Source organism: Pan paniscus, chromosome 16 (genome assembly GCF_029289425.2).
Source record: "Pan paniscus chromosome 16, NHGRI_mPanPan1-v2.0_pri, whole genome shotgun sequence".
Lineage (NCBI taxonomy): Eukaryota > Metazoa > Chordata > Mammalia > Primates > Hominidae > Pan > Pan paniscus.
This window is the reverse complement of record NC_073265.2, coordinates 91,233,475-91,259,914: the sequence shown is the minus strand read 5'-3', so window position 1 is coordinate 91,259,914 and position 26,440 is coordinate 91,233,475. Positions and strand designations below refer to the sequence as shown.

At 41.2% G+C, this 26,440-nt stretch overlaps 1 protein-coding gene and 1 non-coding gene across 5 annotated transcripts; both read left to right on the top strand.

Moving 5' to 3' along the window:
* Positions 1-90: 90 nt before the first annotated feature.
* Positions 91-21,919, top strand: TM2D3 (TM2 domain containing 3). Of its 4 annotated transcripts, none has more exons than XM_055098716.2 (6): positions 91-1,657; positions 2,155-2,232; positions 3,770-3,927; positions 7,033-7,207; positions 8,775-8,850; positions 20,191-21,919. In XM_055098716.2, the coding sequence occupies exons 1-6, from the start codon at positions 1,120-1,122 to the stop codon at positions 20,240-20,242; spliced, it is 1,077 nt and encodes a 358-aa protein (XP_054954691.2). In that variant the 5' UTR covers positions 91-1,119; the 3' UTR covers positions 20,243-21,919. The 4 variants fall into 4 exon arrangements, with proteins under 4 accessions (XP_054954691.2, XP_063453031.1, XP_008952075.3 ...); XM_063596961.1 differs by lacking the exon at positions 20,191-21,919 and adding an exon at positions 11,284-12,077; XM_008953827.4 differs by lacking the exons at positions 2,155-2,232; positions 20,191-21,919 and adding an exon at positions 11,284-12,077.
* Positions 5,616-5,722, top strand: LOC112437224 (U6 spliceosomal RNA). The gene has a single exon (XR_003025862.1). It is a non-coding gene; the product is annotated as a U6 spliceosomal RNA (small nuclear RNA).
* Positions 21,920-26,440: the final 4,521 nt, after the last annotated feature.

The window sequence follows — 26,440 nt, the reverse complement described above, 5'->3', positions numbered from 1 at the left end:
TGCTCACCTAGAGTTGTTACTTTTTTGATGGGATGACATTCCATGGATTTATATACTGAAATGGATTTCAGATTTTAAAGAGAGGAATGCTCTACGTGCTCAGAACTGAATTAAAATGGCATTATGTCAATAGAGAATTCAGCTACCAAACAAGAAGTATTATTTTGCGATATGCTGTGAAATTCAAAAGAAATGTAAGAAATAATCTCTTTTCAATATACTGATCATTTAGTTGACTTCCTGAGGGATGTGAACAGTGAAACAGTTGGCAAACAAAACAATATATATCAGGCTTGTGTAGTAGTATAAGGTGCAGATTGTGTGATATGATTTTTATTTATTTTTTATTTTTTGAGACGGAGTCTCGCTCTGTCGCCCAGGCTGGAGTGCAGTGGCACGATCTCGGCTCACTACGACCTCCGCTTCCCGGGTTTAGGCGATTCTCCTGCCTCAGCTTCCCCAGTAGCTGGGACCACAGGCGCGTACCCCCACGCCTGGCTAATTTTTTTGTATTTTTAGTAGAGACAGGGTTTCACCGTGTTGTTAGCCAGGATGGTTTCGATTTCCTAACCTCGTGATCCGCCCGCCTGGGCCTCCCAAAGTGCTGGGATTACAGGCGTGATTCACCGCCCCCGGCCGTGATACGATTTTTAAAGCTAACATTCAGGGCTTATGTGCCGGCACTTTTCCATGTATTTTTTAAAAAGTCATTCAGCAAACATGCACGTGAGGGGGTGGCAGTCAGAAGACCCCGGAATGAATGATCCCGCAGCACGTGGGGGGGAGGAGAGCACCTGTCACCAGCCCGGTTTCTTCCAGGTGTGCTGTGACAGAAACTGGCACGGGTCTCCGCAAGCTGGGGCCTGAGCGCGGCTCCCCAGACGGCCGCGACCTTCCCCAGGCAGGGCTGGGCTCTGGCCCCTCCCCTCACTTCCCAGCGCCTCGGGCCATCCTGCTTCTCCAGGCCTGAGAGGAACTTTCTGGAAGTGCTGCGTATCTTCGAGAGGCTGGCCAGAAGTGAAAGCCGCGGCGGGCCTGAGCGCCGGCCTCAGGGGAGGGGTCCCTCGGGCCCTCGTCGTCCCGGGGCCGCTTCCCCGACCGTAAATAAGTGTCTTTAGGATGAAAGGCCACGCGATAGTGTCCTCAGAACCTTCGCACGAGATCCAGCACACAACATCCGACCACACACTGGGGCGGGCCTCCCCCATTTGCCCGCCTCTGCTCTTGGTTGCTTCGGGCGTGCATTTCGGCCCACGGATGACCTTTAACAGGTCTCCTGCAGTGGAACGAGGGGTGAGGGCCTCGTCCAAGGGCGTGACGGGCGCGTGGAAACGGAACAACCTCCCAGGCTCGCATCCTCCTCGGGGACCTCCCAGAGGGCTCAACCCGAAGAAAACCCGCCACCCGCGCGAGGACAGCGAAAGCGCAAACGCCGGCCGCCCGGAGTCGCAGCGCGCCTGCGTCCAGTTCACGCTCCAGCTCCCAGGCGCGCCCGGCCCGGCGCGCCCGCTTCACGCGCGAGCCCGCGCCCCGCCCCCGGCCCGGAAGTGCGCAGGCGCCGGCAAGATGGCGGCAGGGGTGCGCCCGCTGCGGGGCCTCCGCGCCTTGTGTCGCGTGCTGCTCTTCCTCTCGCAGTTCTGCATTCTGTCGGGCGGTGGTGAGTCAAAGGCTGGGTTCAGCGCCGGGTGGGGCTGAGTGGCAGCAGGGCCCCGGGAGCTGCGAGGAGGCCGGGCCCACGGGCGGAGGCTGACGCGGGGAGGAGGCCGAGTGCCGGGCTCCGGGCGGCTTGTCGCTGCATCTGGAGTCTGGCGCCCTGGCTGCCCGGCCCGAGGCCGCCCCTCCGCTCCGGCGACACCGAGCCGGCCATCGCGGCTGCGGAGCCCTGGAACGGAGATGGAGCGCTTGGGGGCTGGGCCGGGGAGGCGGAACTGGAGCGCGATGTCATCCTTCGGTCCCTCGTTGCCGGCCGACCTGAACTGATGTCTACTCTGTTGACGTTTCGTCCCTAAGCTTTGTGTTTTCTGGCTGACCAGCCGTGAGGTTTTCAGGAGCAGCTTATTGGCCTGGTGTAGACCCGCCGTGTTAACCGCACAAAACAAGGTTTTCTTGTCCCGGGATAACGTGTTTCTCTAATTGTACGATCCTTAAATTTAGAGCAATCCCAGGCGCTGGCTCAGTCAATAAAGGATCCGGGCCCAACACGCACATTCACAGTAGTTCCCAGGGCAGCAGGTACTAGACGTTTTCTATTCTAGTAAATATATGTATTTATCTCTAGTAGTTTCTCTTTGTTTTTATAAAAATTCCCTTTAGTATACGAAGTCACTTTCCATTTTTGAATATTTATTGTATTTTAGATTATGTGAATTAAGGGTAGATACACAGCCATTTTCAGTAGATAGTCTTCGTATTTATACCTTTTGACGTTTCTGCCTCCTCTCTTTTTCCAGTCCCACGCTCATTTGTCACCTTATTTCTATTATTTTTCCACTTCATCCATCAGAATAACCTTCAGTCCGTGCTGCTTTCCCTTCAGCAAATTTCCTCTACTGCTAAAACCCTGTTCCTGATGTTGGAATATTAAAGGCTCCCTCAGGACTGTGGAAATGGAAGGATTACAGCGGGACTGATGGAGACTTGAAATCTAGATCTGGTTTTGCTACTGGGATCTTGAACAAATTATTTATCCTCTTTGGACCTTGGTCCTCATCTTTAAAGCGGTGGGGTTGGTCTGACGACCTAAAGTCATTTCTGCTTTGTGATTCTAAGTGTCCACCTTCCAGCCACAGTCACGGGATCAAAAAAAGAGTATTTTGTAGAATTGTTCCTTAATACAGTGAGTAAAGTAGGACCAGTTTTAAACAAGCATTAGTATGTTTTGCTAGGTGGAGGCTCTGACTATAATTTCATCACTTTAAAGTGACATTACTTCAGTGAATTGAAACTGGCAGAGATATTTTACTGATTCTTACTTGGATGTAAAAAACAGCAGTGCACTTGAATTTTAAACTCAGATTACTTTTTAGAGAAAGCACAAGAGTTCTTAACTCTTGCAGGCTTTTGAAAGCCCTTCTTTTCAGGAATACTTGCAATTTTGATCCTTTCAGTTGGTAAAAATACATTGCACACTGATTAGGTCGGTTGGAAATAAGTTGCAGCTTACTGAAGATGTTATTAAAGTAGAGAACTGTTTTGAACTTTGGTAGCATAAAACTGTAAATATTATATTAGCAAATGTGGCTTATCGAAGTACCAGTGTGAAATAATGACGTTTTCAAGTTGATGCCCTGAGGATGTCAGTGGCTTCATTTCTGAATTCGTGAATTCAGATGAAAAGAACATGGGATTGGAAATGGAGAGATTTGGGTTCTAGTTCCAGTTTTGCCACAGACTTCCTCTGTGATTTTGCAAAACCGTACTATAAGTTTTAGTTTTTCAACTTACAAAATGATAGTCTTTTTTTTAAGCCCTTAATGTATACCCAGAATTTTCTATACATTATTTGTACATGAGCACCTTTCGTTTTCACGGCCACGTGGGAGGCAGGAATGAAGGAATGTTTTACAAGTGTGGTGCTCACCAGGTCACACAGCTGGCCGTGGGCAGAATTCTGCTTTAGTTGCAGGTGTCTCTGACTCCAGTCCCATGCTTCTTCCCTTCCAGTGCAGTGTCTACTTGCCAATGATCATGTGTCTTAACCTTAGAAGATTGTTCTCTGTTGTTCGAATCAGTATTATAGGAGAATAAGCTTCTCTCTTGCCTCTCACAGAAAGTACTGAAATCCCACCTTATGTGATGAAGTGTCCGAGCAATGGTTTGTGTAGCAGACTTCCTGCAGACTGTATAGACTGCACAACAAATTTCTCCTGTGTCTATGGGAAGCCTGTCACTTTTGACTGTGCAGTGAAACCATCTGTTACCTGTGTTGTAAGTACTGCAGCTTACTTATTCTAAATAAATTCATTGTAAACTTTAAGTTAGAAGAACAATTCAGACTTGATTATTGGGAAGAAATTCTGAAGAATTTTTATATTCTTTTATGATTTCCCTTTTGAGTATGTAAGTAGAAATAAATTTAAAAACCCAATAGACCTTTCCATATCAGCTCACTACTGTTTTAGTTATAATGATAACTGTCAAGCCAGTTGATGTCTGCTGGAAATGCACTTGACAGAAATGTTGCTTTGTAGGACTGGAGAAGATCTCAGTCTACTAGCATATCTGAAGCAAGTCTAATTCGTTCAGATGGATTCTGTGTTCTCAATAGTGACAGCTAGTGTACAGAGGGGGTGGCAGTGTCTTTCTGCCATAGATGAGCTTTTGAAGGGCCAGTGCTTATCTGTGGTGAGAAGATGGATTCAGTAAATGCCGGAATGCCTGGTAGCTCTCTAGAACAAAATTAAGTGGAACGCCTGTCTTATCCAGAATAAATTCCAGATAGTCCAAAGATGTAATGTGAAAAATGAAACCCTGAAGTACCACAGAAAACACGAGATAGTTGCTGTTATAATCCCAAAATGGAGAATATTTTTCTAAGTATGAAATAAAGTTTAGAAGCCATAAAATAAAGAATTGATACATTTGACTACTAAAAATTGGAGATGTCTGCATTACCTAAAAAAAAAGCATAAAGGCAAAAGACATGGCAAACTAGGAAAAAGCGTTTCTAGAATATGTGACAAATAATACAGTAATATCAATAATATATAAACACTTCCTAAAACCCACACGGAAAAGATGACAGTCTTGTAGAAAAACAGTGTTAGGACATGAGCAGATAGTTCATAGGAAAGGAAATACAAATAGATATATAACATGAAAAACATATAAGTTTTCTCATAGTTAGTATTTAATTAATACATTTTTAACCCTTAGATTGGCAATTTTTTTTAATTTGATTAACTGAGTTTGTGAGAGTATAAGGGTCAGATGCTCATATCTTATTAATAGGTAATCAAATTGATCAACCCCTTGTAGGCGATTTGCCATATCTGTTAAACTTACGCATGCACACAATTGTTGAGCTCGCAGTTGTACATCTGGGAATTTATGTTGTAGATATCATTATACATGGATGCAAATAAGTGCTTATTTTTTAGCTGCATTGCTCATTAAAGCAAAAGATTCAAAAGAAGTGAAATGTCTAAGAACTGCTTAATTTATGGTACACGTGTAATAGAATAAACACCTTGTAGCCATTAAAAAGAGCTAGGCAGCTCTAGAGGTAATGTACTGATAGATGTAAAAATTAAGTGAAAGTATTGGGGAACATTAAATGTAGGTGACATAAATGTGCCTATGTGTAGAATCAGCTCTCTCTGGAAGCACAGAGCGTACTTGGCCTGGGGAGGGCAGGGGCTCCCGGCGGCCGGGCCAGACGAGGCCGGCTCACTTCTCACTCTCCTGTTGTGTCTTGACATGTGTACCATGTACATGTGTCACCTACTTTTTAAAAAACCATTAAAAAAAGTGTGCTTTAAGCACATCACTGAAAATAGGCAGATGTAAACGTATTTTTTTGCAGATCCAACTGTTTGCCTAAATCAAGTGATGCCTTACCCATATTTGAATGTTTTCCATAAAAAGTGGTTTTTGCATTGATAAGAAAATGAATAGTACTTGCTTCATCAGCGCATATGCCAAAGTTGGAACCACATAGAGAAAATTAGGATGGCTCTTCTACAAAAATGACATGCAAATTTGTGAAATGTTAAAAAAAATAACAAACATGGGCCGGGCGTGGTAGCCTACACCTGTAATCCCAGCACTTTGGCAGGCCGAGGCAGGTGAATCCCCTGAGGTCAGGAGGTTGAGACCAGCCTGGCCAACATGGTGAAACCCCATCTCTACTAAAAATACAAAAATTAGCCGGGCGTGGTAGGGTGCATCTCTAATCCCAGCTATTCAGGAGGCTGAGGCAGGAGAATCGCTTGAACCTGGGAGGCGGAGGTTGAAGTGAGCCGAGATTGCACCACCGCACTCCAGCCTGGCGACAGAGCGAGACTCCATCTCAAAAAAAGAAAAAAAAAAAATGTGTGTATGTGTATATATATGTATACATATATATACATGACGCTTCCAGAGATGATTGTGTGACCACATAAAAATGATTTTGAAAAATATGCACTGCAATGTAATGTCAGGTAGAGTAAAAAGACTACAAAGTGCTTTCAGTATAATTCCATTTTAGTAAATTTATAAATATACATGTAGAAGAAACGGAAAGAAGATTAAAAGTGGTTAGCTCTGAACACCTATAGGTTTTTGTCTGTAATCTTCAAATATGTAACATACAAAGAACATTCTACTTTTGTAAGCAGAATACAAAATAATGGCTTTTAAAATTGAAATGAAAAAATCTCTGGCCACCGATGAACACTTACTGAGCCTCCACACACCATGTGGTGCTTCTGAGTTGGGCTGCCTCTGGATTAAACATGCCACATGCCCTGGTGGTAGGAGCAGCTGTAACAACCCTGAGTTGCCAGGCTGTGCAAGGTAGGGGATGTTAGGGAAGGTTGGCAACTCGGAAGCAAGGCAGTGTGTTAACCATTACAGAAGCATCAGGCCGGAGTTCAGGGACCTGGATTCCACTCCTCACTTGAAGCTCAGTGACCTTCAACAAATGCATTCATCAGTTCCTTCCAACCATCCGTGATTGTGACTTTCTAAAATAAATTTTCCTCTTTTCTGCATTATAAAAGTATACGTTTACTATGAAAAATTTAGCTAAGCAAAAGTTATGAAATAATTATATCACCCTGAAATAACCTTTGCTATTTTGATGTGAATTTATCTAGTTTTTCCCCTTAAGTACATATGTTTGGGTGTGTAGTTTTATGATTATGAGGTCACATCATATGCATTTGTTTTACATACATATTGTTTTAGTAACTGTTTTGCTGGCACTTACTCCTAGGTCCTAAATACAAGCGTTTACGGAATTTTGTGCCATGTGACTGTGTAGTCTTACTGACATCTTAACAGACTACACCATTGTGATTGATGAGTTTTGTGTCATTTGCTACATAGGATCAAGACTTCAAATCCCAAAAGAACTTCATCATTAACATGACTTGCAGATTTTGCTGGCAGCTTCCTGAAACAGATTACGAGTGTACCAACTCCACCAGCTGCATGACGGTGTCCTGTCCTCGGCAGCGCTACCCTGCCAACTGCACAGTGCGGGACCACGTCCACTGCTTGGGTAGGTCAGAGTTCAAGGACATTTGTCAACAAAATGTTTTTCTCTAAGTTTATTGAAGGGACTTTAACCAGAAATTTGCAAGTCAAATTACTTAATTAGAAACATTTATCAGCAGCTGTTTAGATGTGCCAAGCATCATCAATAAACTCAACGTACTAAAGTAAAGCATCCAGAAAATTGCAATTCTTTTTAAATGTAATATTTGATAAACTAAGAAAAACATTTTAAGTATAAAGCGTAATACACAGTAATTGACCTCTACCCAAAATAACAATGAAAGCAGCACCAATACCATTGCGGCCGCCTGAGTGCCTGAGTGCTTGCCTTCACCTGGTTGCTCTTCCTCCTCTTCCAAGGTAACCACCCTTTTGAATTTTTTATTTCACTTCCTTCTAAATTTTTTCTGTAGTTTTATTGTCTCTATGTAATAAAATAATATTCAATAATGCATGTTTTAGAACTGTATAAAATGATTTCAGGCTGTGTGCTCTTCTGGGACTTGTTTATTTCCTAAACATTCTGGCTCTACGATTCGTCCACGTGACTTCTCTTCTTTTTTTTACTTCTGTGTAATAATCTAATAATCTATTGTAAGATTGTATCACAGTTTATTCTCCAGTATATTTGGTTAGGTGCTGTTTTCTGCTGCTGTGACTGTTCAAATTTCTTTGCCCGTCTCCTGATGGCACAGGCGCGAGAGCTTCTTCAGCATGTACTTTCCAGCGTGTGTCATTCTTTAAATGGCTGTATTGACTGGCATTCCCACCCGCGCTATGTAACTGTTCCTGATGAGCCATATTCTCTCCAAGAGTTGTTATTCTGAAATTTGGTCTTAAAGTTGTCTAGACTTCTTTTATATTTTGGATATTAACCTGTGCTGTCCCTGAAACCCTCTCCCAGATTTTGATTTTTTTTTTTTTTTGCATTATTGTATATTTTCATGAACGGAACTTTAAAAATATAATTACTGTAAGTTATTAGAGTTAGTCCTTTTTTGTTGTGGTTTTAAGAAATCTTTTTCTACCCCAGGTTAATAAAGACAATTTGCTACATTTTCTTTTGAAAGTTGTAAGTATAACATTTCACATTTAGGTTTAGAATCCACCTGGAATTGGTCCTGGTAGATGGTGTGAGGTAGATTCTACTTTATTTGTCCCCCCACATGGATGGCCAGTTGTCTCAACTCTTCCCTGTTGATCCGTGTGTGACCTCTGTCATACACTCATACATGAAGTGTTTGTATATTTCTGGTTCTAGACTTTCTCTTCTTTTCCTATTGGGTGATTTTTATGCTTCAGGACCACACTGTCTTATATACTCGTAACTTCCCCGTAAGTCTTGATATGTGGGTGAGCATTTCATGTTCCTCACGTTGTAATCCTAACTTAGCTGATTTAAATATTACATCTATGTAGATAGATGGTAAGCGCTTTGTACTCTTCACTTCAACATGTATTACCGTAAAGAGAGTTGACTTTTCACATTTTAAATTTTGAGCCCATTTGTTACAATTAAGTCTCTCTGAGTAATTTTTATACCCTGTATTTTTCTTTCTTTTTTTTTTAAGGTAACCGTACTTTCCCCAAAATGCTATATTGCAATTGGACTGGAGGCTATAAGTGGTCTACTGCTCTGGCTCTAAGGTAAGCTTTGTTACTCGTAAGTTTAAAAGGCCGTTTGCATTTCTTTGGGATTGGTGGAATCTTCAGACATTGAGCTCAGTCCACTTCATTCTTCACTCAGATCCTACCACGTGTGTTAGACTCTAGGAAACAGCTGGAAGAGTTTAGATGATCAGACCAGTACCTCCGTGGAGTTGACTGGCAGGCATGTTAGCTTTTCTCCCAAGATGCCTGCACATTACGTTTCCCAATTTGAATGTACCACGAATCAGTAAAATGCTGTGGACTATCCAAAATGGGCAGTTTTATGATGTATATCTTTAATTTTAAGTAACTATTATAAAAAGTAATACATGATGAACACTGAAAACTGGAAAAATGAAAATGACAAAAACATTAAAAATGACCTATAATTTCATCATCAGCAGATAATTATAGGCTTATATTTCTTACATAGAAATGTGCTCTTTGTTAAACTTCTCAACAGTACTTTAAGAAATTATAGCAGTTCTTCCCACCAAAGGGAAGGGCAGGTAAGTCCCTGGTTAACTGATTAGTGAAAAGGTTACGCTGCCTACACTTGAAGTTTTGAGTTCGTGCCTGAGACCCTGAGGCCTGCAGCATTGCAGCCATAGGGCAGGAGTTCTCAGCCTCATCACTGCTGACGTTCTGGGCTGAATGAGTTTTTGTCTTGGGGCTGTCCTGTGCATAGCAGGGTGTTGAGCAGCATCACTGGCCTCTACCTACTACTTGTCAGTAGCAAACCCCCCATCCCTTGCAGCTGTGACAGTGTGTCTCCAGATGTTGCCAGGTGTCCCCTAGGGGACAAAATTGCTCCTTGCTGAGAACCACTGCATTAGATTTTGAGCTGAGAAAAGAAGGATCTTGCCTGGCAGGAAAAGTGTAACTGAAAATTAAAAGAGGATGCCAGGATAGAAAATGAGATTAACAAAAATAAGATAGGCTGGGCGCGATGGCTCACACCTGTAATCCCAGCACTTTGGGAGGCCGAGGCTGGCGGATTGCTTGAGGTCAGGAGTTCAAGACCAGCCTGGCCAACATGGTGAAACCCCATCTCTACCAAAAATACAAAAGCCTGCCATCGTGGTGCATGTCTGTGGTTCCAGCTGCGTGGTAGGCTGCAATGGGAAGATCACTTGAGCCCAGGAGGAGGAGGCTGCAGTGAGCTGGCATTACACCACTGCACTCCAACCTCAGTGACAGAGCGAGATTCTGTCTCAAAAAAAAAGATTAGTAACCATTGCTGACAATGGTTCAAATTAACAACTGGCTTTTTAAAAAAATAAATAAATATTTGAAACTTGGAATAATTTTAATTTACAGAAAAGTTGCAAAGATAGTAGAGTTCTTATATACCCCTAACATGGTTTCCCTACATTGTTAACCTCTTACAGTACTATACTATAACATACTTTCAACAATTAAAACTTCTCAGCACTCAACATGGTTTTTTTTTTTTTTTTGCTTTTTTTTGTTTTTTCTGAGACCGAGTCTCTCTCTGTCGCCCAGGCTGGAGTGCAGTGGCTCGATCTCGGCTCACTGCAAGCTCCGACTCCCAGGTTCATGCCATTCTCCTGCCTCAGCCTCCCGAGCAGCTGGGACTACAGGCGCCCGCCACCACGCCTGGTTAATTTTTTGTATTTTTAATAGAGACAGGGTTTCACCGTGTTAGCTGGGATGGTCTGGATCTCCTGACCTCGTGATCCGCCTGCCTCGGCCTCCCAGAGTGCTGGGATGACAGGCGTGAGCCACTGCACCCGGCAACATGGTTGCTTTTAAAATCATCACTGTAATGAGATGATGCCCAAGGTTTGCTTCAGGGTACTCTGGAGGGGAAAGAGGAGGGTTTTGATGAAACACGGCTGGCCAAGTGTTGATTATTGGAGCTGAGTCATGGGTACTGTTCTCTTTATTTTTTATTGTTATGTGTTTAGAAATTTTCCATAATATTGTTTCAGTATTATTAGATCTTAGAATTTGAAAGATCCTTAAAAGTCACTTATTCCTAACATTAAGATTTTAGAGATGAATGAAAAATAGACTGAAAACATGGACGACTTGATCCGGGTCATCCAGGTGGTGGTGAGCTCCTCCCGACTCCAGCCCTGACCCCGTGTTAGTGCACTTCCTGTTAGACTGGGTCTTTGTTTTGACTAAAAAGCAATGAGATTGATCACTTAAAAAAAAAAAAAAGAAAACATTGATTTTTTAGTACAGCTAAAAATTGTATGTTTACTTTTGACATTTAAACAGTCTTCCTGCCCATAATTATTTGGTGGTGTCAGTTGGTGAAATAGTCACTTGTGTTCCAGTTAAGGGCTACGATCAGGGGAAGCCCTTTCTCAAATCTGACATAATGTGGTGATTAAACCATAACTGGCCACAGTTGGGGTGGAGGTGGTCTCATGGAATCCTGTCTGTTTGCCGTCGCAGCATCACCCTCGGTGGGTTTGGAGCAGACCGTTTCTACCTGGGCCAGTGGCGGGAAGGCCTCGGCAAGCTCTTCAGCTTCGGTGGCCTGGGAATATGGACGCTGATAGACGTCCTGCTCATTGGAGTTGGCTATGTTGGACCAGCAGATGGCTCTTTGTACATTTAGCTGTGGTGTGTGCTTCAGAAAGGAGCAGGGCTTAGAAAAAGCCCTTTTGTCCATGGGAGTTGATGTGGTGTGAGTGATATATTTCTATGTTTTTAATGTACAGCATCTGTACTTTGTTTGCCTTGATAAAGGTAAGATAAATGAAACACTGAACTATGCTAATCTGGAATTTGTTTTTATTTGCCTGAAATATATTTTTTTCTGTGAAAAAATTAAAACGTACTTAAGCCAGGAGAATGAATTATACGGTGATTGAAAATCCATTTAATTGCTATGACTTTTGTTTTGTATTGCCCAAGTCAAACTACATCACTTGTATCTCCAGCCCAAATGTAGTCTGCCTTGAAAAGCCTTTCAGCTGTGACTGCAGGAAGTGGGAGTGTTTTTATTGTTAGCTAATTGCTGTGACTGCAGGAAGTGGGAGTGTTTCTGTTGTTGGCTAATTGAAGTTATTAGGCTCAGCTTCAGTCATGTGTAAGTTTTGCAGTGTAATACGTATGTAGTCTGGTCTGTATATATGAAAATTTGAATTAAACTGCAGAATGTTTATGTCTAGTTGTGGTTTAAATTTTCTTAGTATATAAAAGGTAAGAGTACTGAAAAATTAATAAAATTGCAAGTTAAGAAATACTGTGGGCCTGTTTTCTATATTGAATATAATCTTGAATAATCATTACAATTTACCTTTATTGTTAAGAATAACATTTTTATCTTTCAGGGCATTACTCCATTCTAACAGAGTCATAATTGGCTGGTTTATTGACACAGTGGAAATATATAAATGTTTTTGAGTATAGATCTGTTATAGACCCTTTATTGGGGAAAAAACTCAGTTATTCAAAAAGATTTTTACTCAAGCTTGCTTTTGAAACATTTAAAAACGTTTAGCATTTTTTCTTTCAAATGTGGGTATCTGAGTTACTGCTTTTTAAACACTTGTGTGTATTATCCAGAAGACTGTTAACCACCATATCATATCTAGAAGCTATAAGATACCTGCATATTTCATTCAGCAGATGATTTATTGACTTCAGTTACCTGAAAGGTTTCAGTGATCACTTGCTGCTGTTTAAAGCCCTTTTCTTACTTGAGTGACAGTTCCATCTCTCGTCGCTAGGTGGCGCATCCCCATTACGTTTGCTTCCCCGTTCTAGTTCCAGAAACAGCCACTCTGAAACTGTTTTTGTTTTGTTTTGTTTTGTTTTGTTTTGTTTTGTTTACGAGGAACTTGTCACAGAGCATGAGCAGTGCTTCAGGATGGGAGTAACCCGGTTTATGTGGACCTTTCTTTCTGAGAGCAAAGACACACTTTTTGTATCCGTTAAACTGTTGATTGAGCAGGTGTTTTTTTAGAAGACGATCTTTTCTTCAAGAAGTAGCCCCTTTGCTAACTATAATAAAAATGTCTCCTGAGTCTCCTTACGTAGCTCTGTGTAGAAGAGAATCTAATACTTCCCTGTTGAGCAACCATGCAAGGTGGAACCAGGAAGTCGGTGGGAAGTTAGTAGGAAGTATGCATTGCCCTTGGTGGAAATAGGTAACAGCATCCTTGATTAACCGTTTTTGTGGCTCTGGGGCCTGAGTTAGATAATGAAGCTGCAGTGTCTGAGAGGAAAGCTCAAAGATTCAGAATCCATGAAAGGAGGCAGGAATGAACTTGTTCCCAAATCCAAAAAATTTGCACAAGGGCATAGCCCTTGGAACCTGAAGGATGTAAGCCAGTCAGGAATGCTTCAGATCAAGGACTTTGATAGAGCTGATGGCATGAGACAGAACTAGCAGGAAATACGAAGAGATTTTCAAATAGTACAAACAAATTTATGAACGATGAACTCATACACAGCCCCGAAAAGAAACTGCAAAGTACAACTATACTTTCAAAGGGCACTAGGGAGTGTGGGTGCAATCTCTTGTAGCAAATCCCATGGGCCTCTGCTGGCAGCAAAATGCCATGTTGGAGTCTGACCTTCAGGTTCTACTCCTCTGCTGTCTTAGATTTTCAGGATTGCTATAACAATACCATAAACGGGGTGGCTTAACAACAGAAATTTATTTCTTAGAGTTCTGGAAGCTAGAAAGTCCAAGATGAAGGTGCTGGTAAATTTGGTATCTGGTGAGGGCCTTCTTCCTCATAACATCTTCTCACATCCTCACATGGTGGAGGCAGGGAAGATCTCTCTGGGGCCTCTTCTATAAGGGCACTAATCCCAATCCTGAGAGCTCCACCCTCATGACCTGATCACCTCCCAAAGGTCCCACCTCCTGATATCATCATTACAGTGGTGAGGATTTCCACATGTGAATTTGGGGTGGAAAGGACACAAATACTCAGTTCATCATGTGTGAGCTATGGGCTCTGACCCAGGGATATGATTAGATAGCCATCCTGTTCACACAGGTTGGGAACCATATCAGTCAACCATCCTCTACTGATAGTTCTCTAGATACTCAGAATTTATCACTGCAGCAGGCCATCTGTCATGATTTCCCCTTAAGAATCTCTACCTTGCTTTGTCAGCTCTCTTCCATTTACCCCAGTAATGCCTCACGGGAAGATGCTGGGTTATTTATGTCTACCACCTCCATTGTCCCTAGAACAATGCCGTGCACACAGAGGCTCTCATTTATTTGCTGAGTTAATGCCACGGGTGTCCTCAAGGTTTTGAAGGGACTGTGTACAATTCCCGGGATTGGCAGTTGAGGTGGCTGCAAGGAGATAATATATAGAAATTGGCTTCAAGTAAATATTTGTCTGTAACACCATGTTGATCTGATTTCTGCAAATTGCTGAGGAACAGCTGGTTTATGGTGCGTATAAAAAGATTTTTTCAAAGATCTTATGCTTCAAGGTTTTAAAATGTAAAAATACCTTCTCTGCCACACAACTTCATTTCTCTGTACTTTTTTTTTAATGCCTTATGCCAGACTTGCATTTATTTTGGGCATATATCATCAGCTATGGAATATGCAAATGATTTTAATTCATCCTGTAAGCAATGAGTGGAAAATGAGCTGTACCTGATGCAGCTTCTCAAATACAACATTGAAAAAGCCTGAAAATGAAGGCACTACATAAGTAGAATATGCATAAAAAGGAAAAAAAAAACACCCAGGAAAAATGGAGGCAGATTCCTCCGCTCCTGCTCTAAAGCTTCCCCTCTGTTCTGCCTTTTTGGTAGAGTATGAAGTGTCACATGAATGTTAGGGGTTAGACACATTTTTTTAACTTTTATTGTATATACATCGTATGCGTTTCTTTCATGGTAAGAGCACTTAAAATCTACTCTTAGCAAATTTATAATATGATAACTGTAGTCATGCACTAGACCTATTGGTTAATTTTGTAACCTAGGCAAATTTGATTTAAATTCTTTTAAATGTATTGAAATTGTCTTCCATAAACACAACACTTTTATGCAAAATACGCTTTGATGGAGACATGTGGACAGAATTTACTAAGGCTCCACGAAGGCGGGGCTCTGGTTCTCTGCTGTAGCTCAGCTCTGAGAGCACTGCCAGCCATGCAGCAGGTGCACAGTGACTAGGAGTTTGATGAGTGAGTAAGGAGGAATTGCTGGGAGTAAGCTAAACACCTAAAAGTATTGCTGAGAATTTTTAAAGTGGTAGAGTGCAGCTGGATTGCAGCATCTCCCTTCTCAAATACTTAAATGATAAACACACTGTAGGAAAACCCAGCACCTCCTTCCTGCCCAAAACCAGCAAACAAATGAAAACTCCACAGCGAACAAGCAAAAGGATACAGCCAAATGCCAAAAACGTCAAAAAATTGTGAATACAGGGAAAAAAAAATTATTGCTCAGGTGTGTAAGATTACTCCCGCAAATGGCCCTGCTGGCGCAACAAAACTCAGAAAGTCTCACTGGAGGCTAGACATGGTGGCTCACACCTGCAATCCCAGCACTTTGAGAGTCCGAGGCGGGCAGATCACCTGAGGCTAGGAGTTCGAGACCAGCCTGGCCAACATGGCAAAACCCCCGTCTCTACTAAAAATACAAAACAATTAGGTGGGCGTGGTGGCAGGTGCCTGTAATCCCAGCTACTCAGGAGGCTGAGGCAGGAGAATTGCTTGAATCTGGGAGGCAGAGGCTGCTGTGAGCCGAGATCATACCATTGCACTCCAGCCTGGGCAACAAGGGCGAAACTCCGTCTCCAAAAAAAAAAGGGGGGGGGGCGTCTCACTGGTGAGGAAAAACAGGTTAATTGGGAGAAAAGAGAGGTACCTATATCTTTCTCCTGTTAAGGGCTGCTGGGAAGAGACCAGTGAGAGAGGGCTTGTGAACAGACAGGAGGGACTCTGATGGGTTCAGGGGTTCCCTGCTGAACCAGATAAAGGATCCAAAGCCTGGGGTGACCCCTAGGGGTCATTGCATCACTCCCTGGGGAGGAAACTTTGATTCAGGACATTTAGAAAATCCTAGTTAAGAAACCAGAGACCAGATATTCTAGCAAAGATATAGTCTCAGCTGAGCTTTTCCCTGCCTCACTCCTAGCTATCAGGGCACGGAATGTAGAATAGAACACAAAATACAACTTGGAAAATGCTCGAAGAGAAAACCAAGGTAATTTGTTCACATATTATGAAGTTGTCCTTTTACACGAGAACAAAATGAAATGACTCACCACCCACTAGAATGACTATAATAAAAGGCATTCTTAACCTGCCTGCGCAACGTAGTGACGCCTGCCTCTAAAAAAAATAAATAAAAATAAGCAGGTGTGCGCCTGTGGTCCCAGCTACTTGGGAAGCTGAGGTGGGAACGATCTTTGAGCCCAGGAGGAGGAGTTACAGTTAGCTACTGAGGACTAAACTCTGACCTTTTTTCCCTCTTGCCCAAATTCCTATCTAAGGAGCTGGGGAGTTGCACCTTATAAATCATAAAATCTCAAAGCAGTTTTATTTAACCCTATGTGATGTGGCTTACTTTCCAACCTGACTCTGGCATAACATCACATGACAGATAAATCAAAATATTTTAACCCCAAATATGTTTCTTTGCCATATCTTGAAATGGCCCCGCATAGCTGTCTCTTGGAAAAATCTACATTCTGCAAAGAATCCCCTTCCCTTTCAGGTCTTTTCCCTGACACAGCAGAGAATCAGTCACAAATCTGGCACCTTTTTCAGTCTAAGAAACATTTCCAATCTATTCTCTCTGAAGCTCGCAATCTGGAGGCTTCATCTGCATGATAAGAACCTTGGTCTCCACAATCCCTTATCATAACCCAGACACTCCCCTCTGCTGATTAGAGGTCTTTAGACAATAACGCTTTCAACCAATTGCCAATTAGAAAATCCTTGAATCTACCCGTGATCTGGAAGCCCCTGCTTCGAGCTGTCCTGCCTTTCCAGATGGAACCAGTCTGCATCTTACATGTATTGACTGGTGTCTTATGTCTCCCTAAAATGTATAAATTCAAGCTGTAGCCGGACCACACCAGGCACGTGTTCTTAGGACCTCTTGATACTGTGCCTCACTCATATTTGGTTCGGAATAAATCTCTTCAAATATTTTACAGAGTTGGACTCTTCATCGACACTGTGACCACACGACTGCACTCCAGCCTGAGCCACAGAGCAAGACACTGTCTCTAAAAAATAAAAAGAAAAAACACAATAACAAGTATTGATGAGAATGTGGAGAAATTGGAACCTTCATATATTGCTGGTGGGGATGTAAAGTGATGTAGCTGCCCAGGAAAACAGTCTGGCAATTTGTGAAAATGTTAAACATAGAGTTACCATGTGACTTGGGGAATCTTCTAGGTATACACCCAAGAGAAGTGGAGATATGTTGTGAAAGTTGACAGCACCCAAATGGGGTCACTTAGGTCAAACCCTAGCAAAATGAATCCGGGAGGCCCTGAAGGAGGAGTACTCACGCACATGTACCTATGATAAGAACTATTACAAGGACTCCCTGGAAACCATAAACACTCCATGTTAAGCTGCTGCTGTGAAGACATCTCCCCAGCAACAGCCAGCGTGACCGATGAGGAGCTATGAGCTTCAACAGTCAAGAGTTTTTGTTTCAAACCAGCTTACATGACTTTCTCCTTTTTGTCTTTATAAAAGTTTGCCTTGACCCCAGCATCTTTGGGTGTTTCTTGGTTCATTGTGGCATGGGTATCTTGGATTGCAATCCCCCACCAATCCCAGATAAACTCCTTTGGAGAGCCTATCTGTCTATTGTTATTTTAGGTTTCAGGACATACACTAAAAAACTTGTTTACAGCACCATTATTCATAGTAAAAAAGTGGAAACAACCCAAATGTCCCACTGATGAATAATACATAAACAAAATGTAGTTCATTCATATAATGGAATACTATTTCATCACATAAAGGAATGAAGTACTGATACACACCATAAGGTGAATAAACCTCAAAAACACGGTGCTAAGGGAAGAAAGCCAGTTACACTTTAAGCTGGTAACCTTTACGGCATATAAATTACTTCTTAATAAAGCGGTCTTAAAAAAAAAGAAACGGCTCAGCAACCACACATACATATGATAGAAGGGGAACGAGAGAACCCAGATGAAAGGAAAGACAGGAAGAAACACAGTCTGCGAAAGAAAGATGCAGAGTTCATCTTGAGGAAAATATAATCCAAGAAACACAGGAAAAGCCCCTGCGAAAACTCTGTGCTATAGAACACTTATGCGTATTTCTTCATTCAGCGAAAGTACTGAGCCCCTGTGTGGCATGCACCCTCCTGAGCCCTGGGGATTTAGCACTAAGCTAAGTTCTTCCTTTCACGAAGCATGTCATATTCTTGTGCACAAAAATACAAGCACAAAGAGATGATTCCACTGAACCCCCGCCCCTCCCCATCAAGCAGGGGACGTTGATTTGTCCACACTGGAATAGATGCTTACTTTGAACACGGATTTGCCTTCTCTAGCTTTATTCACTGTTTCACACAAGATTGCTTCTGATCAAAGAATTTATTTCACAGTAAAAGAAATGTGGCACCAAAAGTGAGTTCATGCTGAGAAAGTGGAAAATGGCCCTGATAGTAGCCAGGCTGTGATTTTAATCACTAAATATAAAAAATGCTCACAGATTGCAAACAGTATTCCTTTTTTCTCCCTGGTTTCTTAAGGTAGATGCTTGGGTCACTAATCTGAGACATTTCTCCTTTTCTAATATAAGTATTATAAGTAATGCTATAAATTTCCGTCTGAACTTTGAGAACATTTCACAAATTCTATTGTGTATAATTTAAAATATTTTATAATTTCACTTTTGAATTCCTTTTGGTCAAAAGATTTTTATTATTAATTATTATTGAGACAGGGTCTTGCTCTGTCACCCAAGCTGGAGTGCAGAGGCACGATCTCAGTTCACTGCAATCTCCACCTCCCAGGCTCAAGAGATTCTCCCACCTTAGCCTCCCGGGCAGCTGGGACCACAGTTCTGCATCACCATGGTGGGCTAATTTTTAAATTTTTTTCTAGAGGTAGGGTCCCACTATGTTGCCCAGGCTTGTCTTGAACCCTTGGGCTCAAGTGATCCTCCTGCCTTGGCCTCCCAAACTGCTGGGATTACAGGCATAAGCCACTGCACCTGGCCCAAAAGATAATTTTTAAATAAAGCATTTAAAGATAATTGTTTAAATGAGTTATTGGTCTTAAAAATGTCCTCAAAGACATTTTCAAGATATATTTTTGTACTTAGTTTGTAGCTGGTTTTCACTGTGGTAAGAGAATAAAATTTGTATTATTTTAGTTATTTTAAATTTGTTGATTTGCTTTATGGCTCAAATACGGTCTATCATGCTGAATGTTACATGTGCACTTGAAAATAATGTGTATTCCACTGGTCCAGCTCATGTGTTTTATCAGTGACGATTAGGTCAATTTGCTTGATAGTATTTTTCAGCATTTTTCTATCTTTGCCAATATTCCGTGTTCTTATTCTGTCAATTACTGACAGAGAAATGTTGCAGTCTCCAACTCTAATGGTGGCTTTCTGTATTTCTCTTTTCAGTTTTTTGTTTGTTTGTTTGTTTGAGTTGGAGTCTTGCTCTGTCGCCCAGGCTGGAGTGAAGTGCTGCGATCTCGGCTCACTGCAACCTCCACCTCCCAGGCTCAAGCAATTCTCCTGCCTCAGCCTCCTGAGTAGCTGGGATTACAGGCATGCACCACCACACCTGGCTAATTTTTGTATTTTTAGTAGAGATGGTGTTTTGCCATGTTAGCCAGGCTGGTCTTGAACTCCTGGCCTCAAGTAATCCACCTGCTTCGGCCTCCCAAAGTGCTGGGATTACAGGCATGAGCCCCCATGCCTGGCCCAGACTGGACATTTCTATTGATATGCTTTTGAGTTCATCGATTTTTCATTCCTCTATCATCTCTTGTCCACTACTGAGGCAGCCCAGTGAGTTTTTAATTTCAATTATTATATTTTTTGTTACATAATTTCCCTTGGTACCTTTTTATATCTTCTATTTATTTTCTACTTTCTATTTGTATTAAGAGTGTTAGTAATTGCTCAGTGAGGCATTTTCATGATAGTTGCTTTAAAATTCTTGTCAGGTAATCCCAATGTCTGAGTCTTCTCAACGCTGGCACCTTTTGATCATCTCTTCTCAATCAAGTTGTGAATGTCCTGGTTCTTGGTATATGGATTTTTTATTGTCTCCTGGACATTTTGGATATTATGTCGTAAGAACTAATTGTTTTTTCTTTTAAATTCTTCTTCTTTTTGGGTATAGTCTGCAGGCCCAGGTGGGGCTTCATGTTCAGCTCTCTGTTGGACTTCATTGACATCACCCTGAAAAAGGTGGATTTTTGAGGAGCGTGAAAAGAAGAGCATGAGAAGTGCTGAATTACACTGTGTTGTTGCAGATGAGCGTCCCTAACCACAGCAGTCCTTGAAGAAGAAAGATGGTCTGATAGGAACTGCTTATTCAGGAACACATTGCAAAATCTGTGGGTGTCCTTCGGGATCTGAGGGCCTCACTCCTACAACTGCAAGGAATTGAATTCTTCTAACAATGCGATGAGGTTGGAAGAAGACTCCAAGATCCAGAAAGGAACACAGTCCCACCAACACCTGTGTTGTCACCTGGTGAGACCCTGAAACAGAGAATCCAGCTAAGCCATGCCCAAAATATTCATCCACAACGTGTTGTTTTAAGCTTCCAAGTTTCTAGTAATTTGTTATAAAGCAATAGAAAAGTAATATATCCTTTCCGAGGCTCATCTTCATTCCAAACGTTCCACGTTTCCTTCTGTTATCATTTATTTTCTGTCTGAATTACTTCCTCCAGCAAAAAAATTTTTAAGGCAGTTCTGCTGGTAACAAATTTTCTTAGATTTTCTTCATCTGAGAATATCTTTATTTCACCCTCATACTTGAAAGTTAGTTTTGCCAAACATAGAATTCTGGGTGACAGTTTTTCTTTTTCTTTCAGCACTTGAAAAGTCTTATGACACGTCCTTCTGGCCTTCATGATTTCTGATGAAAAATATGCTGTCATTTGAATAGTTTTAATGCTGTAGGTAATAATCATTGTTTTCTGGCTGTTTCTAAAAGTTTTAAATTTGTCTTTAGTTTTCAGATGTTTTATTGTTATGTATTTGGGCATGGATTTATTTGGATTTATCCTGCTTGGAGTTTGCTCAGTCTCTTAAATTTGTCAACTTATGTCTTTTGCCCAATTTGGGAAATTTTCAATCATTTTTTCTTCAAATATTTTTTGGCACCACACTCTCTTTTCCATTGAGTCTCTGATCACATTAATTTTAGATTGTTATCGTCCCACGTGTTTGTGAGATTCTATTCATTTTAAAGTCTTATTTTCTCCTTATTTAGGATAATTTATATTGATCTAGCCTCAGATTCATTGTTTCTAATGTCGTCTCCACCTGCTATTCAACCCATTCAGTGACAGCTTCTTTTTATTCACATATTTTATTTTTCAGTTCTAAATTTTGTGGTAAGTTTTCTTTTTTTTTTTTAAGAAAATAATTTTTTTTATTATACTTTAAGTTTTAGGGTACACGTGCACCTTGTGCAGGTTAGTTACATATGTATACATGTGCCATGCTGGTGCACTGCACCCACTAACTCATCATCTAGCATTAGGTATATCTCCCATTGCTATCCCTCCCCCCTCCCCCCACCCCACAACAGTCCCCAGAGTGTGATATTCCCCTTCCTGTGTCCATGTGATCTCACTGTTCAGTTCCCACCTATGAGTGAGAATATGCGGTGTTTGGTTTTTTGTTCTTGCGATAGTTTACTGAGAATGACGTTTTCCAATTTCATCCATGTCCCTACAAAGGACATGAACTCATCATTTTTTATGGCTGCATAGTATTCCATGGTGTATATGTGCCACATTTTCTTAATCCAGTCTATCATTGTTGGACATTTGGGTTGGTTCCAAGTCTTTGCTATTGTGAATAATGCCGCAATAAACATACGTGTGCATGTGTCTTTATAGCACCATGATTTATAGTCCTTTGGGTATATACCCAGTAATGGAATGGCTGGGTCAAATGGTATTTCCAGTTCTAGATCCCTGAGGAATCGCCACACTGACTTCCACAATGGTTGAACTAGTTTACAGTCCCACCAGCAGTGTAAAAGTGTTCCTATTTCTCCATATCCTCTCCAGCACCTGTTGTTTCCTGACTTTGTAATGATTGCCATTCTAACTGGTGTGAGATGATATCTCATTGTGGTTTTGATTTGCATTTCTCTGATGGCCAGTGATGATGAGCATTTTTTCATGTGTGTTTTGGCTGCATAAATGTCTTCTTTTGAGAAGTGTCTGTTCATGTCCTTCGCCCACTTTTTGATGGGGTTGTTTGTTTTTTTCTTGTAAATTTGTTTTAGTTCATTGTAGATTCTGGATATTAGCCCTTTGTCAGATGAGTAGGTTGCGAAAATTTTCTCCCATTTTGTAGGTTGCCTATTCACTCTGATGGTAGTTTCTTTTGCTGTGCAGAAGCTCTTTAATTAGATCCCATTTGTCAATTTTGTCTTTTGTTGCCATTGCTTTTGGTGTTTTAGACATGAAGTCCTTGCCCATGCCTATGTCCTGAATGGTAATGCCTAGGTTTTCTTCTAGGGTTTTTATGGTTTTAGGTCTAACATTTAAGTCTTTAATGCATCTTGAATTGATTTTTGTATAAGGTGTAAGGAAGGGATCCAGTTTCAGCTTTCTACATATGGCTAGCCAGTTTTCCCAGCACCATTTATTAAATAGGGAATCCTTTCCCCATTGCTTGTTTTTCTCAGGTTTGTCAAAGATCAGATAGTTGTAGATATGTGGCGTTATTTCTGAGGGCTCTGTTCTGTTCCATTGATCTATATCTCTGTTTTGGTACCAGTACTATGCTGTTTTGGTTACTGTACCCTTATAGTATAGTTTGAAGTCAGGTAGTGTGATGCCTCCAGCTTTGTTCTTTTGGCTTAGGATTGACTTGGCGATGCGGGCTCTTTTTTGGTTCCATATGAACTTTAAAGTAGTTTTTTCCAGTTCTGTGAAGAAAGGCATTGGTAGCTTGATGGGGATGGCATTGCATCTGTAAATTACCTTGGGCAGTATGGCCATTTTCACGATATTGATTCTTCCTACCCATGAGCATGGAATGTTCTTCCATTTGCTTGTATCCTCTTTTATTTCCTTGAGCAGTGGTTTGTAGTTCTCCTTGAAGAGGTCCTTCACATCCCTTGTAAGTTGGATTCCTAGGTATTTTATTCTCTTTGAAGCAATTGTGAATGGGAGTTCATTCATGATTTGGCTCTCTGTTTGTCCGTTGCTGGTGTATAAGAATGCTTGTGATTTTTGTACATTGATTTTGTATCCTGAGACTTTGCTGAAGTTGCTTATCAGCTTAAGGAGATTTTGGGCTGAGACAATGGGGTTTTCTAGATATACAATCATGTCGTCTGCAAACAGGGACAATTTGACTTCCTGTTTTCCTAACTGAATACCCTTTATTTCCTTCTCCTGCCTAATTGCCCTGGCCAGAACTTCCAACACTATGTTGAATAGGAGTGGTGAGAGAGGACATCCTTGTCTTGTGCCAGTTTTCAAAAGGAATGCTTCCAGTTTTTGCCCATTCAGTATGATATTGGCTGTGGGTTTGTCATAGATAGCTCTTATTATTTTGAAATACGTCCCATCAATACCTAATTTATTGTGAGTTTTTAGCATGAAGGGTTGTTGAATTTTGTCAAAGGCTTTTTCTGCATCTATTGAGATAATCATGTGGTTTTTGTCTTTGGTTCTGTTTATATGCTGGATTACATTTATTGATTTGCATATATTGAACCAGCCTTGCATCCCAGGGATGAAGCCCACTTGATCATGGTGGATAAGCTTTTTGATGTGCTGCTGGATTCGTTTTGCCAGTATTTTATTGAGGATTTTTGCATCAATGTTCATCAAGGATATTGGTCTAAAATTCCCTTTTTTTGTTGTGTCTCTGCCTGGCTTTGGTATCAGAATGATGCTGGCCTCATAAAATGAGTTAGGGAGGATTCCCTCTTTTTCTATTGATTGGAATAGTTTCAGAAGAAATGGTACCAGTTCCTCCTTGTACCTCTGGTAGAATTCAGCTGTGAGTCCATCTGGTCCTGGACTCTTTTTGGTTGGTAAGCTATTGATTATTGCCACAATTTCAGATCCTGTTATTGGTCTATTCAGAGATTCAACTTCTTCCTGGTTTAGTCTTGGGAGAGTGTATGTGTTGAGGAATTTATCCATTTCTTCTAGATTTTCTAGTTTATTTGCGTAGAGGTGTTTGTAGTATTCTCTGATGATAGTTTGTATTTCTGTGGGATTGGTGGTGATATCCCCTTTATCATTTTTTATGGTGTCTATTAGATTCCTCTCTCTTTTTTTCTTTATTAGTCTTGCTAGCGGTCTATCAATTTTGTTGATGCTGTCAAAAAACCAGCTCCTGGATTCATTAATTTTTTGAAGGGTTTTTTGTGTCTCTATTTCCTTCAGTTCTGCTCTGATTTTAGTTATTTCTTGCCTTCTGCTAGCTTTTGAATGTGTTTGCTCTTGCTTTTCTAGTTCTTTTAATTGTGATGTTAGGGTGTCAATTTTAGATCTTTCCTGCTTTCTCTTGTGGGCATTTAGTGCTATAAATTTCCCTCTACATACTGCTTTGAATGCGTCCCAGAGATTCTGGTATGTTGTGTCTTTGTTCTCGTTGGTTTCAAAGAACATCTTTATTTCTGCCTTCATTTCGTTATGTACCCAGTAGTCATTCAGGAGCAGGTTGTTCAGTTTCCATGTAGTTGAGCGGTTTTGAGTGAGATTCTTAGTCCTGAGTTCTAGTTTGATTGCACTGTGGTCTGAGAGATAGTTTGTTACAATTTCTGTTCTTTTACATTTGCTGAGGAGAGCTTTACTTCCAACTATGTGGTCAATTTTGGAATAGGTGTGGTGTGGTGCTGAAAAAAATGTATATTCTGTTGATTTGGGGTGGAGAGTTCTGTAGATGTCTATTAGGTCCGCTTGGTGCAGAGCTGAGTTCAATTCCTGGGTATCCTTGTTGACTTTCTGTCTCGTTGATCTGTCTAATGTTGACAGTGGGGTGTTAAAGTCTCCCATTATTAATGTGTGGGAGTCTAAGTCTCTTTGTAGGTCACTCAGGACTTGCTTTATGAATCTGGGTGCTCCTGTATTGGGTGCATATATATTTAGGATAGTTAGCTCTTCTTGTTGAATTGATCCCTTTACCATTATGTAATGGCCTTCTTTGTCTCTTTTGATCTTTGTTGGTTTAAAGTCTGTTTTATCAGAGACTAGGATTGGAACCCCTGCCTTTTTTGGTTTTCCATTTGCTTGGTAGATCTTCCTCCATCCTTTTATTTTGAGCCTATGTGTGTCTCTGCACGTGAGATGGGTTTCCTGAATACAGCACACTGATGGGTCTTGACTCTTTATCCAATTTGCCAGTCTGTGTCTTTTAATTGGAGCATTTAGTCCATTTACATTTAAAGTTAATATTGTTATGTGTGAATTTGATCCTGTCATGATGATGTTAGCTGGTGATTTTGCTCGTTAGTTGATGCAGTTTCTTCCTAGTCTTGATGGTCTTTACATTTTGGCATGATTTTGCAGCAGCTGGTACCAGTTGTTCCTTTCCATGTTTAGTGCTTCCTTCAGGAGCTCTTTTAGGGCAGGCCTGGTGGTGACAAAATCGGTCAGCATTTGCTTGTCTGTAAAGTATTTTATTTCTCCTTCACTTATGAAGCTTAGTTTGGCTGGATATGAAATTCTGGGTTGAAAATTCTCGTCTTTAAGAATGTTGAATATTGGCCCCCACTCTCTTCTGGCTTGTAGGGTTTCTGCCGAGAGATCCACTGTTAGTCTGATGGGCTTCCCTTTGAGGGTAACCCAACCTTTCTCTCTGGCTGCCCTTAACATTTTCTCCTTCATTTCAACTTTGGTGAATCTGACAATTATGTGTCTTGGAGTTGCTCTTCTCGAGGAGTATCTTTGTGGCGTTCTCTGTATTTCCTGAATCTGAACGTTGGCCTGCCTTGCTAGATTGGGGAAGTTCTCCTGGATAATATCCTGCAGAGTGTTTTCCAAGTTGGTTTCATTCTCCCCGTCACTTTCAGGTACACCAATCAGACGTAGATTTGGTCTTTTCACATAGTCCCATATTTCTTGGAGGCTTTGCTCATTTCTTTTTATTCTTTTTTCTCTAAACTTCCCTTCTCGCTTCATTTCATTCATTTCATCTTCCATCACTGATACCCTTTCTTCCAGTTGATCGCATCGGCTCCTGAGGCTTCTGCATTCTTCACGTAGTTCTCGATCCTTGGTTTTCAGCTCCATCAGCTCCTTTAATCACTTCTCTGTATTGGTTATTCTAGTTATACATTCTTCTAAATTTTTTTCAAAGTTTTCAACTTCTTTGTCTTTGGTTTGAATGTCCTCCCGTAGCTCAGAGTAATTTGATCGTCTGAAGCCTTCTTCTCTC